Raw genomic sequence first — 16,542 nt, forward strand, 5'->3', positions numbered from 1 at the left:
GTATGATTTGTGAACTCATCACTACACAAAATTTGATAAACATGATATCTGCATCAGCAACATCATTCTCTATTAAATATCTATATCTATAAGCTTCAAACCATTTATTTTAATGGAAGATAATTACATCTGTTTGTTCTCCAGGTATCATAAATATTTTTTGTTTTTCCTATCAGATCAATCGTTGAAAGCTACACCTGACATGATGCAAGCATTGCCAAAGCCCTAAATTCAAATTATTATTTAATTCCTAATATTTGAAGATATTTTGCTTCACCAAGCTCTTTTTCTTTTAAGAGTATGCAACATCTAACTACCACTTTTACTTCTTCTTTTTTTTTTAATTTTCTTCCCATGGAACAGACTAATGATAATGATTGATTAAGCTTTGATTATCGGTTTAGAAAAAAAAAAGAGTACGGGGCATTATTGATGATATTTTAATAATATAATATTTAGCATGGGACATCATGGATCTTCCACCATTTGACGATCTGATGTTTGCTTGTACGCTCACATAACAAGTTATATTGGGGATGCTAAAGCCCTGGAAGGTTACATGCAATCTCTCTCTTCCCTGTTCTCAAGCTTGCATGATCTTTTACGTAGCTGTTGTAGCAATTTAATCAAGATGGTTACAAGTTTGAAGGGTAGAGTGTTTGATTTTTATTGCTGTTTTGTCAGCTGAATCATGTTTTCAAGTTTTGTTTGGTAAAAGATTAAGCATCCTTCGGTTGAATTTCACTATTGATTTTAACTTGTTTCACAATAACACTAGTGTTTGGTTTCGGCTTCTCTCGTAAGTTTTTCCAACATTGACGCTGTTGGTGGTGTTTTTATTTTATATATGCTATTTTATCATCCCTTATGCATGAGCATGATGGCAAGGATGAACCTTTTAAGACGCAGATTTATACCTAGCTCAAAACTAATAAACTCCAGACTACGCCACTCAAAGTTTTCATTTTCTTTAAAAGATTTACGTCTGATTCCACATGTTGCATCCGAAATATAAATATGAAATTATGATTTTTGAGACATGAAAAATTACCCAAATTAGATATCCATAAATTCAGAAATGAATCCTGTAACATGAACCACAAGATATAAGACGCAAAATTGGGCTAAAGCCTAGAAGACCTAAAGCCAGTGTGATGAGATTGAGGCTTAATGATTCTAGCTGAAAAACCTTGGACCGCAGCCTATTTCTCATCTCATAAGGCCGCTGCCTTACTTAAGTCGTTCAATTTTGGGCCACCCAACAACCCAGGTTAAGGTAATTAAGAAGGCAAGAAAATGAACTAATGAAGAATATAACTTGTACATAAAACGGTGGCAAACAAAATCATGTTTTGGATCTCTTCTTACTCTCACTCTGATATATGTAATCCTTTAATATTAACATATTCAATTTTTTAAAAACAAAAGGCTTAATGCATTTTAAAAAACTCAAAATTGATTTATTTTAGATCCTAAAATATATTAAATGCAAAAAAAAAAACACTTAGGTTTATATAACTAGATTTCAAAGCTCAGAAATAGCTAATAGTCTCAAAAGTACCCAATTTTCCATATTACAATCTAACGAAGGTTGTAGAATATCGTAGAAGAATAATATATATATAGGCTATGCAATCATATCCTTTAAAGAACATTTATTTCAACTATTCTTTTGCTAAAGTTAGGGATGAATAAATATAATGGGAGAAAGGCCATGAAACTACCAGAAAACTCTTGCAACTAATAAACTATTATACATTATTCTCCATTCCGGAATATCAAAAACTAGAACCCTCTTTCACTTTGAATCATTTCTATATATAGCATTCCGATCTCAACCGAGTTCCCTCATGAAGAAGAATTGAAGCTGGATTCGTAGACATTTTCCGTTTGGGTGTTAAGCTTTTCCCATAGTTTTGCAGGATGTCCCAACTCATTCCTAGCCTTTTTGGTGGTCGAAGAACCAATGTGTTTGATCCATTTTCTTTAGACGTATGGGATCCTTTGTTCAGTTCCGCATTGGCTAACAATGTGCCTTCATCAGCACGTGAGACTTCAGCCTTTGTTAATGCAAGGATCGACTGGAAAGAAACACCCCAAGCTCACGTTATCAAAGCCGACCTTCCAGGGCTGAAGAAAGAGCAAGTGAAAGTTGAGGTTGAAGAAGGTAGGGTTCTTCAGATAAGTGGAGAAAGAAGCAAAGAAGAAGAAGAAAAGAATGATAAATGGCATCGCATTGAGCGAAGCAGTGGCAAGTTCATGAGGAGGTTCAGGTTGCCGGAAAATGCTATGATGGATCAGATTAAAGCTAGCATGGAAGATGGTGTCTTAACTGTGACTGTCCCTAAGAAAGAAGACAAGAAACCTCAGGTCAAGACCATCGATATTTCTGGCTAAAACATTTCAAATGTTTCTAAGGTTTCACTAATGCATGGAGAAAAATAAGCAAAGGGTGTTAAAGTATTTTGTTTGTTCGTGAGATATTTCCTGTGTTTTCCTTGAAAATGATGTAACAGTAACAGTGTATTACAGGTGTTTGAGTTATGAATAAATTAATGTGACTTGGTTTCATTTGGTTGTCAATGCTTCAAGATTGCAGGACAGACACTGATGCAGACAATGCCATTAGCCTTGATTATGCCAATTTTTGCAGTATCATGATATTCAATCAACCCTATATAACAGAGAAGCAGATTTGCTTTTGAAAAGTATTTTCGAAAAATAATGTGGAAAAGTGATTTTAAGAATTATTTTTGAAAAGTTTGGTTTAAAATCTAAATGTTTAGCATTGTTGTCAAAAAGTACTTTTCATGAATAAAATATTTATTTTAGACATGTTATTATCAAGTAACAAATATGCATTTAAATAATATTTAAATTAGTTAATATTATTATATTTTAGTAAGAATATAAAAAAATTATTATAACTTGTTGTTAATATTTTAATATATGAAATATAAATTTAAAATATTTTTAAGCAATAAATATTAATTATTTATAAAATTTAATTAGAATATATAAACTATATTTTAAATATTTAAATATAACCATTAAATATTTGTAATTAGTATTTTAAAAAATATTTTTTTTATTTTTAATTAATGATTTTAACATATTTGTAATTAAACACCAAGAAAAAAAAAGAAAGTACTATGTTATTGGAGGGGTGAAAAAGTAATTAAGCACCAAAAGTGTTTTTGGGAGAGGAAAAATTAAAATTTTTAGCTTTTCCTTTTCAGAAGTACAAAAAGCACTTCTGAAAAGCTAAAAATTTTAGCTAAAAGTAATTTGTTCTACACAACTTTTCTTCCAAAAATGTTTTTGGAGTCAGAAGTGTTTTTTTTAAGCAATGAAGAACTGGCCCTAAGATTTGGTTTCATTTTTTTTCGAGACAGAATTCATCTAAAAAGGAGCTTAAGCATCGAGACAAAAAAATGTTACAAAAATAGTTAAATTTAATATTATATGTTGAGTATATCTCAATTAAATTTGAGAGATAATCTCACAATTAAACTTTATTTATTTATTTCAGTCAAATTTTAGTCGCTCTTTTATAATCATTAAAAAATTAGAAGTTCTTTATTTTCGAGTTTTGGGATTTAGTTTTTATCTTCATTTTTTGTAATTTTTATTATTTTGTCATTATAGTAAAATTATATTTACCTGTAGTTTTTTATCCTCTTTGGATAGATTTGCCTACTTAAATTTGTCTGCACAATTTCTTAATTTTTTTGTTATTTTTTATTTATCCGCTGCTTAATCGGGTCGATCCCAACATTATATACACCAAATATCAAATTACTTTAAAAATTTATGAAAGAAAATGAAATACTAAGGACTTGAGAAGGTAAAACGCTCCAACTTAGCAAAAATGGTATGTCAAGGTTATTTATGTGCTTTCAAAGCTAATATTCAAATAATTTAATACTACATGCACAACTTGATACAATTAATGCCTCCTTGCATCGACTTAGTATGATAATTACAACGACCTGCTACCAATAAAATACAAATAAACACCAAAATTTTTCCATATATTAGTATTGTTCATGTCAAGTAAGAAATATGGAAATTTCCAGCGAACAATTGGACGGAGTTTCAAAATTGTCGGGTTCAATGGGCTTTCGAATCACATGACAAAGAAATTCAACCACCAAAAAGAAACAACGCCTACGATAAAATAAAAAGCCGGTAATTTTAATTCTCCGTTTGAAACGGATTTAAATAAAAAAATTAAAACTTCGAATATATCCCTTCGAGCTTAAAGCCTTAACTGAACTTCTAGATGAAAATCATATCTATAGTTCACGTGTATTAGAAATCTGAGCTGTCCTTCCGGCGGATCACGTGCACCTTCGTCACTGTCTTGTGGCCCCCATAACCCACGCTCCAATGGACGGTGGATAATGAATTAATTAAATTTAATACTGAGATTCGGTTTATAATTTTCTATTTATAATTTTATTATATTAATTATCGAAATTTTTATGTGTAATATTTGCTTATGAATTGTAAGTTTATATTTATAAATGATAATTAAATTACAATAAATAATCATGTAAAAAATTAAAGGAAAGAAAATTTGATATTTTGTCGTCCAACTCTGAAATTAGATAGTCCACGTGGGATAAGAGACCATCATTACGTTCATGAAGACCATGTGTCGCGGTTTTCATTTCTCTGTGCAATGAGACCCACTGATGAAAGGGACGTGAACTTTTTCTGTAGCTTATCGCCTTATCCTTATAAAGTGGCTCAGTTGTTACTTGTAAGAGCCGGACTGAGCTAAGCCAAATGCATATGTCATGGGTTGTGCATGGGAGCCCGCAACCATGACGAACTCGTACGATCCATCGCATTCGAGGGAGGTCATTTGGCCCAATCAGACTGGTCCATTGCTTGGAGAAATTGAAAGCCCATCTTTCTGAGGTTGGTAAATATGGAAAGTGATATTCAAATATATGCTTGGCAAATATGGAAAGTGATCTTCAGAGATATGTGATCCTAGACATTAAATGTAATATTTAGAAATACGATTATGTAGTCTTAGAGATTTGATATCTAGATAGCTTTTAATCTTAGCCATTGATGTACTTTGATTTATACTGTTGATTTTGGGGAGGCTCAGCTATAAATAAAGGCTTATCCCCTCGTTGTAATTCATTCAGTTATTAATAGAATTTTGAGAGCATTCACTCAAACTTTTCTCTCAAGTGTTCTTGCTTTTTCGTGGCTTTTTTTCATCTTTCAAGTTCGTTTTTACTTCGTTCTTCTGTTGTTCTTCGTTGGTGTCTTAGAGGAATTCTGTTGAATCCTCAATTGTTGCGAGTTAGGCTGACTTAGGCATTTTGGAGTAAAAAAACTACCTAATACTGCACGAATCGCGTGGGAAAAATCTAAGTTCGTGACAGTTGGTATCCAAGCTAGCGTTCAGAGGCACCGTTGAAAGATGTCAAAAGAAGTTGTTGAGAATGTTGAGGGAATGGAGACCCGTGAGAGGGCTAGGAAAGTTACTCGTTCGAAGGACATACTGTCAGCTTTAGAGGATCGAGTCGTCACTCTCAAAGAATCCGAGGGAGATATCAATGAGAGGATTGATGATGTCGATGATAGGCTCAATGATAGGTTATAATCTATGCAGGAGCAACTCAAAGCGTATGTGTTGGATAATTTTGAAAAGCTGTGTAACACCCCTTACCCGAGAACGTCGCCGGAATCGAGTACGAGATGTCATCCAATTTAACTTACCAATTCGGAGCATAAAAATTTGCTTTTAAAATTAAATTCACTATTCACAACAAAACTGTCCACATGCGTGACTGTCACTAATTTAATTATAGCTCAAGTTACAGAACTCAAAATTTAAATCCGTAAATTTTCCCTGAAACTAGACTCATATTCCCACTTACCATATAATTTTCAGAATTTTTGACTTAGCCAATTAGTACAATTTATTCATTAAATTATCCCCTGTTTCACAGCTCGACAGATCTGACCTCTTGCCACTAAAATCAATTATCTCATTATACAGAATTCATATAAGGTTATAGTCTATTTCTTTTGAAAATAGACTCACTAAGGAATCTACACATATAAATTATGACCTATAATTCTTTCTGTACAATTTATAATGATTTTCTAAAGTCAGAACAGGGGACTTCAAAAACCATTCTGACCCTGTCTCACTAAAACTTAAATATCTCAAAATATAAAATTCCTTTGCCTACACCGTTTCTTTCATGTAAAAATAGACTTGATAATCTTTAATTCTATATATCATTCACCCTCTAATTCCATTTCTACTATTTATGGTGATTTTTCACATTCACATCACTGCTGCTGTCAAAGAAACTGCTTCTTTGAATTAGTTACCATTTAAACATACATAACACCAAAACATATTCTTTAATAACTACTTCAATAGCTAACATTAGCCATATCATTTGAACATGCTCAAAATGATTAAGACTCTATACATGCCATAGTTTAAACATTTTGAAAAGCACATAATACCGAGATGGCTATGATAGTGTGATACGAGCTCCGACGGTCCACTATTCGATCAAGTTCAAATCACTATAAAACAAAGGAAAGAAAGATATGTGTAAGCTATAAATAGCTTAGTAAGTTACATGTAAACATAATTACTCATTTAATAATTAACACTTTTAACATATAACTAATCAAACATTTCTTAGCAATTTCAATCACTTACACATGCACAATCTTACCAATTCACTTGCATATACATTTTCACACTTAACATTTCATATTCACTTTAATTCATTATTAATCCCGTTGAACACTTGGAATATACATGGATACGTAGAGATTTAGCACATAAGTGCCACATTGATATGTAGCCGAAGCTACCACTGATATGTAGCCGTAGCTACCACTGAAATGTAGCCGAAGCTACCACTGATCAATAACACTGGAAATGTCCACGGGCCTGCTCACACAAGCTGTCAGGTGTCTGCAACACATGCTAGATCACCCAGCACCCGGACTCACTGTAACACTGTAACACTGTAACACTGGTCTCTAGTGACATGTCACTTGTATCCAATTCTATTCCTAAGTTCAACCGGGAATTTACACTTAACACTTTATTTTCAACACTTTATCACTTGAATAATTCATGAACAATTTTCCTTCCACATTCAATATTAATTCACATATCAAATATAATTCACAATTTATACAAATATAACTATTATTTACATATAACTTACCTCGGATGCAAAACGACTATTTTTGTAATTTAGTCGATAACTTTCTCTTTTCCCCGATCACTTGCACTATTTCTTCTTTCTTGATCTATATTAACACAATTTAATACATTTTATCAATATTCCATTCAAATACAATTCATACACAACATTTTGACACATTTACATTTTTCCCCATAACTTTTCAAAAATTCCACTTTTGTCCCTAAGCTCGTAAAAATCAAATTCACTAAATTTCTTAAATTTCAAACTTCACTAAATCATATTTCATGCTCATAACAGCCCTCAATTTCACAAAATCACAACTTTATGCACACTTTACCATCTTTCACAATTTAGCCCTTTTTCAACATTTTCATTGAAATTCATCTAGTAAAACTTGTAATTAACACTTCAAACATTCATTATCTAACATCACTAATCAATTTACAATTATATCATGAATGGGTCAATTTTTAAACTTTAATTTCATTTAAATTAAATGGTAGAAACATGAAATTCAAGCTTCAATAAGCATAAAAATACGAAAATAATTAAAAACGGGGCAAGAAATCACTTACAATTGAGCTTAGGAAGTTCAAGAACCCTAGCTATGGTGACATGAATTTTTTTGGCAGCAAACGTCTGATTTTAAGAAGATGAACACTTGTTTTCATCTTTATTTTGTCTTTTATTCAATTTGGACAAAAATGCCCTTGACCCATTACTTAGATATTTTTCTAGAAATACCCTTTTGTGTCCATAACACTAATTTATGGTCTAATTGCCACATAAACACTTCAATTTCATGCAATAATTCAATTAAGTCATTTAATCACTAATTAGACACACTTTGCATTTTTCTCAATTTAGTCCTAAAAATTCAATTAAGCACTAAAGCATTAAAATTTCCTATCCATATTTTCACACAATATTTCAATCAATCAGTAACTAATAAAATTTATAAAATTAAACTATTTCACTTCAGATTTGTGGTTACGAAACCACTATTCTGATTAGGCCCTATTTCGGGCTATCACAAGCTGACTGGTAGGATAATGCTATTGAGGCTATGATGACGACCTTGAAAGAGGAGATTGCGGAGCTTAAAGGTGAACTCACAACTTACAAGGCTGCTTTGGCAATGGAGGGTTAGCTGCTGTCACACACAAGTCCAATGTTGATGTTCCCAAGCCTAAGAAGCTCAAGGGAACAAGGTCTGTAAGAGATGTGGATAACTTTCTGTAGGGAATCGAGCAATACTTCCTTGCCAAAGGCATCACAGAGGGTGCCACTAAGGTAACTACTGCTGTTATGTATTTTTCTGACATTACTTTATTGTGGTGGCGTCGTAGGTCCACCGATGTGAGACATGCTGGGATCAAAATTGGGACTTGAGAGAAGTTCTAATGTGAGTTTAAAGCACAGTTTTATCCAGAGTATACTGAGGATGAGGCTCGGGAAAAGTTGTGTCGGCTTGCGCAACAAGGCACTATGAGGGAGTATGTGCAGGATTTTAGCGAACTCGTGCTTCAAATATCAAATATGGGTGAGAAAGATGCGTTCTTTTCTTTCATGGGTGGGTAGAAACCATGGGCGAAGCAAGAGTTGCAACGCCAAGAAGTCCAAGATCTTACCAAGACTATGTCTGTAGCAGAATCATTTGCTGAATTTGGTGGGAAGAAAGACAAGCCTGAGTCTTCTAAGCCTAAATTCAATCGAAAGGGCAATAATGGGAGAGACAAAGAAAGGCCCACTAGGAACGACAACAGTAAGAAGCCTTGGGACAAAGGAAGAGTGGGCCTATAAGTTGCTTTCATTGTGATGGCCAACATATGATCAAAGACTGTCCAAAAAGGTCGTACTCTCTACTATGAAAGCAAAAGTAGAGTCAGATGTGAAGGATAACAATATTGGTTTAATACTATGGGATGTTGAAGATAAGACGAGTCATAGGCTGATATTTGTGGATATCATTATGTCCAGCAGGAAATTGGATGATCTTGTCGACACAAGTGTGTTTGATTTGTTCATGATCGAAGAGGCTGCTCGTAAACTTGGCCTTAAGATAGAGAATGAGTTAGGTTAAATCAAAATGGTGAAATCAGAAAGTGTTCCAATTAATGGGGTTGCAAATGGAGTGGATCTCCAACTTAACAATTGGACCGACAAGGTACCCATTAAGGTAATACCATTTGATGACTATGATTTTGTGGTTGGATTAAGTTTCCTTGATCTGGTTAATGCGTTCATTGTTCCTTCGAGTAATTACATGGTGATTTCAGGTTCGAACCATCAATGCATGGTGAGAATGACAAGAAAAAAAGCTTGGAGGGAAAAACACTATCAGCAATTCAATTTGCTAAAGGGTTACATAAAGATGAAGTCTCATATTTAGTCACATTGAAGATCGAGGAGACCGTTAAGCCCGTCGGTGTGATCCTGAAAGAAATGGGCCAATTGTTGCAGTCTTTTCGGGATGTGATGCCGCTCAGTTGCCTAAAAGTTTTCCACCTAAGAGGGAGGTGAACCACAAGATTGAGTTAATGTCCAACATGGTGCCACCAGTAAAGGACCCCTATCGTATGTCTCTGCCGGAATTAGAAGAGTTGCGGAAACAATTGAAGGAACTTTTAGATGCGAAATTCATTAGGCCATCTAAATCTCTATATGGTGTGCTAGTATCGTTTCTAAAGAAACATGATGGGTCGTTAAGAATATGCATAAATTATTGGGCTCTAAATAAGATCATTATAAAGAATAGGTACCCTATTCCTTTTATTATGGATTTGTTTAATCAAATTGGTAGTGCGAGATGGTTTACCAAGTTTGATTTAAGATCGGGGTACCATCAAGTTTGGATAGCCAAGGGGGATGAGTCAAAGACAACTTGTGTGACGCAGTATGGTTCATATGAGTTCCTTGTGATGCCCTTTGGACTCACGAATGCTCTAGCTACATTCTGCACCTTAATGAATAAGGTACTTCAACCTTTCATTGATCATTTTGTGGTTGTTTACCTTGATGATATTGTGGTGTATAGTAAGTCTCTCGATAAGCACGTGAGGCACTTGAAGGAGGTGTTCCAAACTTTGAGGAAAAATGAGTTGTTCGTCAAAGAGGAGAAATGCTCATTTACCCAACAAGAAGTGTCAAAGAGGAGAGGACCTTTGATCAATTGAAGCAAGCGATGACGAGGGAGCCCGTAATTACTTTGATGGAATATTTGAGGCCTTATGAAGTACGCACGGATGCATCAGATTATGCCATTAGGGGAGTACTGATGCAAGATGAACATCCAATTGCTTTCGAGAGTCAAAAGCTTAATGAGATGGAGCGGAGGTACACGGTCTAAGAAAGGAGATGACCGCTGTGGTAGCTGCTTGCGTATATAGAGACATTATTTACTGGGTTCCAGGTTCGTGGTCTTTACGATAATGTTGCCAACAGTTATTTTCTAACCCAGAAAAAGTTGTCTCCTAAATAGGCTCGTTGGCAGGTTTTTCTAACTGAATTTGATTTCACAATGGAGTATAAGCCGGGGAGTGCCAACATTGTGACTGATGCATTTAACTGAAAGATAGAGTTTACGGCAATTAGCCAACCTGATGGTTCCTTATTGGAACGCATTTGAGAGGGATTGACCCATGATCCCACAGCTAAAAATTTGATTGAACTTGCCAATGAGTGGAAAACGATGAGATTTTGGTTTGATGTGGAACTACTATACACTTATGGGAATCGTCTCTATGTGCCCTATTATGGGAAATCACGTAAGAAAGTTACGAAGGAGTGTCATGAATCGATATGGGCGGCCCATCTAATGATGCATCGTACCTTGGCCCTTTTAAATGATCGTTACCACTGGTCTTACATGGGTGCTGATGTGGAAACTTATGTGAAAACTTGTCTAGTATGCCAACAGGACAACGTCGAGTTAAAGGCTCCAGCCGGTTTGCTACAACCCTTGCCCATTCTAGAAAGACTATGGGAGAGTGTATCCATGGATTTTATTGTTGGTTTGCCTAAGTCTGATGGGTTTACAAGCATTCTTATTGTGGTGGACAGGTTTTCGAAGTATGCGACATTTATTCCGGCTACTAAGGAGTGCCCTACTGAAGAGGTAACTCGTTTATTCGTCAGACACGTAGTGAAATATTGAGGAGTGCCACTGTCTATTATCAGTGATCGAGATGGATGATTTACTGGCCGGTTCTGGACGGAGTTGTTTAAGTCAATGGGCTCAAACTTGAACTTTTCCATAAGCATGTATCCACAAACTGATGGGCAAACCGAACGAATGAATGCATTGTTGGAGACATATCTTTAACACTACGTGAATACCACACAAAATGATTGGCCATAGTTGTTGGATGCGGCCCATCTAATGATGCATCGTACCTTGGCCCTTTTAAATGATCGTTACCACTGGTCTTACATGGGTGCTGATGTGGAAACTTATGTGAAACTTGTCTAGTATGCCAACAGGACAACGTCGAGTTAAAGGCTCCAGCCGGTTTGCTACAACCCTTGCCCATTCTAGAAAGACTATGGGAGAGTGTATCCATGGATTTTATTGTTGGTTTGCCTAAGTCTGATGGGTTTACAAGCATTCTTATTGTGGTGGACAGGTTTTCGAAGTATGCGACATTTATTCCGGCTACTAAGGAGTGCCCTACTGAAGAGGTAACTCGTTTATTCGTCAGACACGTAGTGAAATATTGAGGAGTGCCACTGTCTATTATCAGTGATCGAGATGGATGATTTACTGGCCGGTTCTGGACGGAGTTGTTTAAGTCAATGGGCTCAAACTTGAACTTTTCCATAAGCATGTATCCACAAACTGATGGGCAAACCGAACGAATGAATGCATTGTTGGAGACATATCTTTAACACTACGTGAATACCACACAAAATGATTGGCCATAGTTGTTGGATGTGGCCCAATTTTCATACAACTTGCAGCGAAGTAGGGCCACGAATCAAAGTTCATTTGAGATAGTGACGGGCCAACAGCCATTCATACCAAACGCTATTGTGACTCGTTATACAAGACCAATCTGACAGTTTATCGATTTGTGAAGGATTGGTAAAAGAAGAATGACTTGGCTAGAGCTTGTTTACATAAGATAAGTAAGCGCAGCAAGAAATGGGTTGATCAAATTGAAGAGATGTGCAATTTCAGGTGGGTGACTCAGTCATTGCTAAACTACATTTGATTTTGTGATATACGGGTTTGCCACAAGGAGCTTGTGCGAAGGTATGAAAGGCCATTTAAAGTTGTGAAGAGAGTAGGCAAGGTGGCCTACAAGCTTGAGTTGCCAACAAAGCTCAAAGTCTACCCAGTATTTCATGTAAGCATGCTTAAGCCATTCCATGGGGATTAAGAGGATTCGAATCAAAGCAAGCTCGAACGAGCACCAACAGGGGTAAATGTCTCTTACGATCGTGAAGTTGAAAATATTGAGACAGATCGTGTGATTAGACGAAAGTACTATCGGTCATGGCATGTATACTTAGTTCGATGGAAGGGACTTCCTGATAGTGAAGGAAGTTGAGAACCTGCCAAGGCATTGTAGCAGTTCCAAAGAAAGATTAACCAGTTCCATGAGGAGGATGCGAGGAAGGTGTCGCTAGAACAAGTGGGGAAGAATATCATGGGTTGCGCATGAGAACCTGTAACCATGACGAACTCGTACGATCTATCGCATTTGAGGGAGGTCATTTGGCCCAATCAGACTGGTCCATTGCTTAGAGAGATTGAAAGCCCATCTTTCTGAGGTTGGTAAATATGGAAAGTGATCTTCAAATATATGCTTGGAAAATATGGAGGGTGATCTTCAGAGATATGTAATCCTAAACATTAAATGTAATCTTTAGAAGATACGATTATGTAATCTTAGAGATTTGATATCTAGATAGCTTTTAATCTTAGCCATTGATGTACTTTGATTTATACTGTTGATTTTGGGGAGGCTCAGCTATAAATAGAGGCTTATCCCCTCGTTGTAATTCATTCAGTTATTAATAGAATTTTGAGAGCATTCACTCAAACTTTTCTCTCCAGCGTTCTTGCTTTTCTGTGGATTTTGTTCATCTTTCAAGTCTGTTCTTACTTTGTTATTTTACTGTTCTTCGTTGGTGCCTTAGAGGAATTCTGTTGAATCCTCAATTGTTGCGAGTTAGGCTGACTTAGGCGTTTTTTAGTAAAGAAACTGCCTAAGGTCACACGGATCGCGTTGGAAAAATTTAAGTCCGTGACACATATACACTAGAATCGAGACACGTAAGCCCAGACTTTAGCTTTCATCTAAAGCCAGAGGATTTACCACTTGTAAAAGATTGTGTCTACATTGATTATCGAAACCTCCGTTTAAAGGCTTCTTTTAAAAAATTATTTTTCATGTGTATAAATTAAATACAATCTTTGCTTCTTCTTTTTTTCAATATTACGTCTGTATTCTTACTTATTAAAAATGATAAACATAATGATTTGGTTGTGTGTACTATTTATTTTTTAGTTTTCATATATTTTTAATTAGAGGATGTAAATGTAATTAGTATATCTAGAAATTATAAAGAATTATAAATGTGTTTGATTAACAGATTGAAATTACAATATAATTTTTTAAGCGCCTAGGAACCTCATTGTTTGATCACAAGCTTTTAAATGATGCTACCAAAGAAGAAGAGGATGTCAAAGTTGATAAGAAGAGGAATGTGATCTATGTAACGCTGTGTTTTTATCGAGAAACTCATTACCAAAATGGTAGACGATAGTCTCCAACTGTTGAAGAAACTGTAAGAAAAAGTAGACAGGCAAAAATCTATGCCTCTCGTTTTGTTTCAAAGCAATCACTACTATTCACTTATGGAAACCTACCTTCAACAGAAAGCTAACTATTATTTTATATTTTATATTTGATCTTTTGTCTTTTATCTAAATAGATAGATTCATAATTTGAATATTATGTATATAAAGAATACATATTCATATATGCATACTCCAGGTTACAAGTAAGAGTGTTGTTTTATCTCTTGATGGGGGTGTTTAGTTTATAAGTTTATTTTGCCTCCCAGTGTTGCCATTTTTGACCTTGATCCTCTCTTTTGAAGTTTAGCTGTAATATCATACTTTTTTTTTCCATACACGTAGTGGGAAACAGGGAAAAAGAAATCTTTTGGGGGGGGATTGTGGTCTAAATTTTTCGAGGTTTTTATTTTTAATATATAGTTTGATTTGGATCAATTGTTGTTTTCTCATATTATGGATAAACAACAATTGAGTTATTTTTTAGATTTAAGTGAAGTCTTGGTTTTTTTTAAGTGTTCTTTTAGTATTCTTGCTAAACTGTATTGTTTTGAGTTTTCTTTGATCTTTGTTTATTTCCTATCTTATATATAGTAAAAATGTATTTACTATAAAATATTATATACTTGTAAAATAATTTTAATAAAAAAAAAAATTGATAATCGTAGTAATATTTATCTATGAAGTAGTCGATATGCATTGCAACTAAAAAATAATAAGAAAAATAAATATCAGATGTAATTTTATCTAATTGCTTACCATTCTATATTTGTGGGTTATTCCCTCATTGACATTTAACATTTACTCATTGTCTATTGGACCTTGAGTAGAGCGAATCAGAAAATATTTTTTGGGGTTGAATTAAATTTATATTTTTAGTAGTAAATCATTTCTATTTTAATAGCTTGTATTTTTTAATTTTTAATGACTAATCATTTTATCTTTGGGGGTTAATGCACTTTTACCATATACTAATTTAACTTTTATACTTGTAAAGGGGCTAAGGTTTTTTTTTTTTCATTTAGGGGACCAGAGCCCTGTAGCCCCCTGCTCTGCCTTTGCTTGGCCATTTTTTTCATCATCTCATTCGAATTGAATCTATATAGATACCATGATCTTCTTATATGTACTTCAAGCTTGATCATCTAATTCCATCTACATGAATTAAATATGTAACATGTTATCCGATATTGGTTTTTATACTATATTGAGATGATATTGTTAATGTAATAGCCCAATTTTCAGTGAAATCGGTAAATAGTGGTTTCGGGACCACCAAATCTGAGTCAAAAAGAAAATTTATTTTAATATTATTGCATGGTCTGCATTATGACAGGAAAGACATACGAAATTTGTTATAAAAATTTTACTGTACATGATTATGAAATAAACTTGAGGTCCTTATTACTGACTATTAAAATGGAGTTAGAAGATAATTATTGAATCATCCATGAATTTAAGAAAAGAAAATGACTAATTGGAGATTGAAATAATTAAAGATGAAATCTAATCATTTATTTATATCTTCCCCAATTTCTTTTATGGAAACCTAGCTAAGAGAAAAGACATCAACAAGCTTATTAGTAATAATATTGGTCTTGTTTTAGTATTTTCATTTCCGAGTCGTAATACTTAATCTATCTATTTTGGGATCAATTTGCAAAGTTATCAAAGTTTTAAAATTTTACCATGGATGTGTATGCTGAAAATTTGAAATTTATGGTAGAAATGAAAGGTTGTTGATAGATAAACAACTTTTGTAAAAAATAATTTTGATTAAATTGTGATTTAGGGACTAAACTATAAAGATGTAAAAATCATGAAAAAATTATGAATTTTATGAATTACATGGGCTGCTTAAATGTTAAAGGAAAATTTGGCTAGGCTTGGAATAATGATTAAATTGCATGAATTTCATTTTCCGAGCCTAGAATTAATTAAAAGTATTGGGGCAAAATGGTACTTTTGCCTAAGATGTAAGTTGGATTGAATTGAATATGAAATGTGTTAAATTGATGTTAAATTCATATATATAGATTCGAAAAGATCAAATAAAGAGTTAGATCGAGGAAAAGAAAATGTATCGGATTAGTAGATTTCCATATACGAGCAAATGACGAGGTAAGTTCGTGTAACTAATCATGTATATTAATATGTTTAAATTGAATGTTGTATATGTGTGAATTGTATAATGTCTTATCTTATGTATGAAATTGATCACATGTCTGATAATGTCCGATAAGAAATAAGTCTCGTTTGAATAAATGAAACTCGATGGATACAAGATTTCTCGTATTGGTTGTGGTCCTGCATATGTTGCGGACACACCATAGCTAGAAAGAGTATACTGTTATAAGCCCTCTCGAGCTTCCCGTTACATGGTTCCTGCGAGTATCCCAATCAGTATTGATCTTGCATGTGTTGCGGAGATACCGCAGCTCTTTGTGAGCGTTCTGTTATATGATCGATATTGATCATGTATGTATTGCAGACATACCACAGCTCTTTATGAATGTCCCG

At 34.2% G+C, this 16,542-nt stretch overlaps 1 protein-coding gene across 1 annotated transcript; it reads left to right on the forward strand.

Annotated features, from left to right (window-relative positions):
- Positions 1-1,580: 1,580 nt before the first annotated feature.
- LOC107906547 (18.2 kDa class I heat shock protein) lies at positions 1,581-2,582 on the forward strand. The gene has a single exon (XM_016833578.2). The coding sequence runs from the start codon at positions 1,924-1,926 to the stop codon at positions 2,395-2,397; it is 474 nt and encodes a 157-aa protein (XP_016689067.1). The 5' UTR covers positions 1,581-1,923; the 3' UTR covers positions 2,398-2,582.
- The last annotated feature ends 13,960 nt before the right edge of the window (positions 2,583-16,542 follow it).

Source organism: Gossypium hirsutum, chromosome D05 (genome assembly GCF_007990345.1).
Source record: "Gossypium hirsutum isolate 1008001.06 chromosome D05, Gossypium_hirsutum_v2.1, whole genome shotgun sequence".
NCBI lineage: Eukaryota > Viridiplantae > Streptophyta > Magnoliopsida > Malvales > Malvaceae > Gossypium > Gossypium hirsutum.

Bases quoted from the DNA above. Each gene is read 5' to 3' on its own strand.
- LOC107906547 (XM_016833578.2), top strand. From the start codon at position 1,924: ATGTCCCAACTCATTCCTAGCCTTTTTGGTGGTCGAAGAACCAATGTG.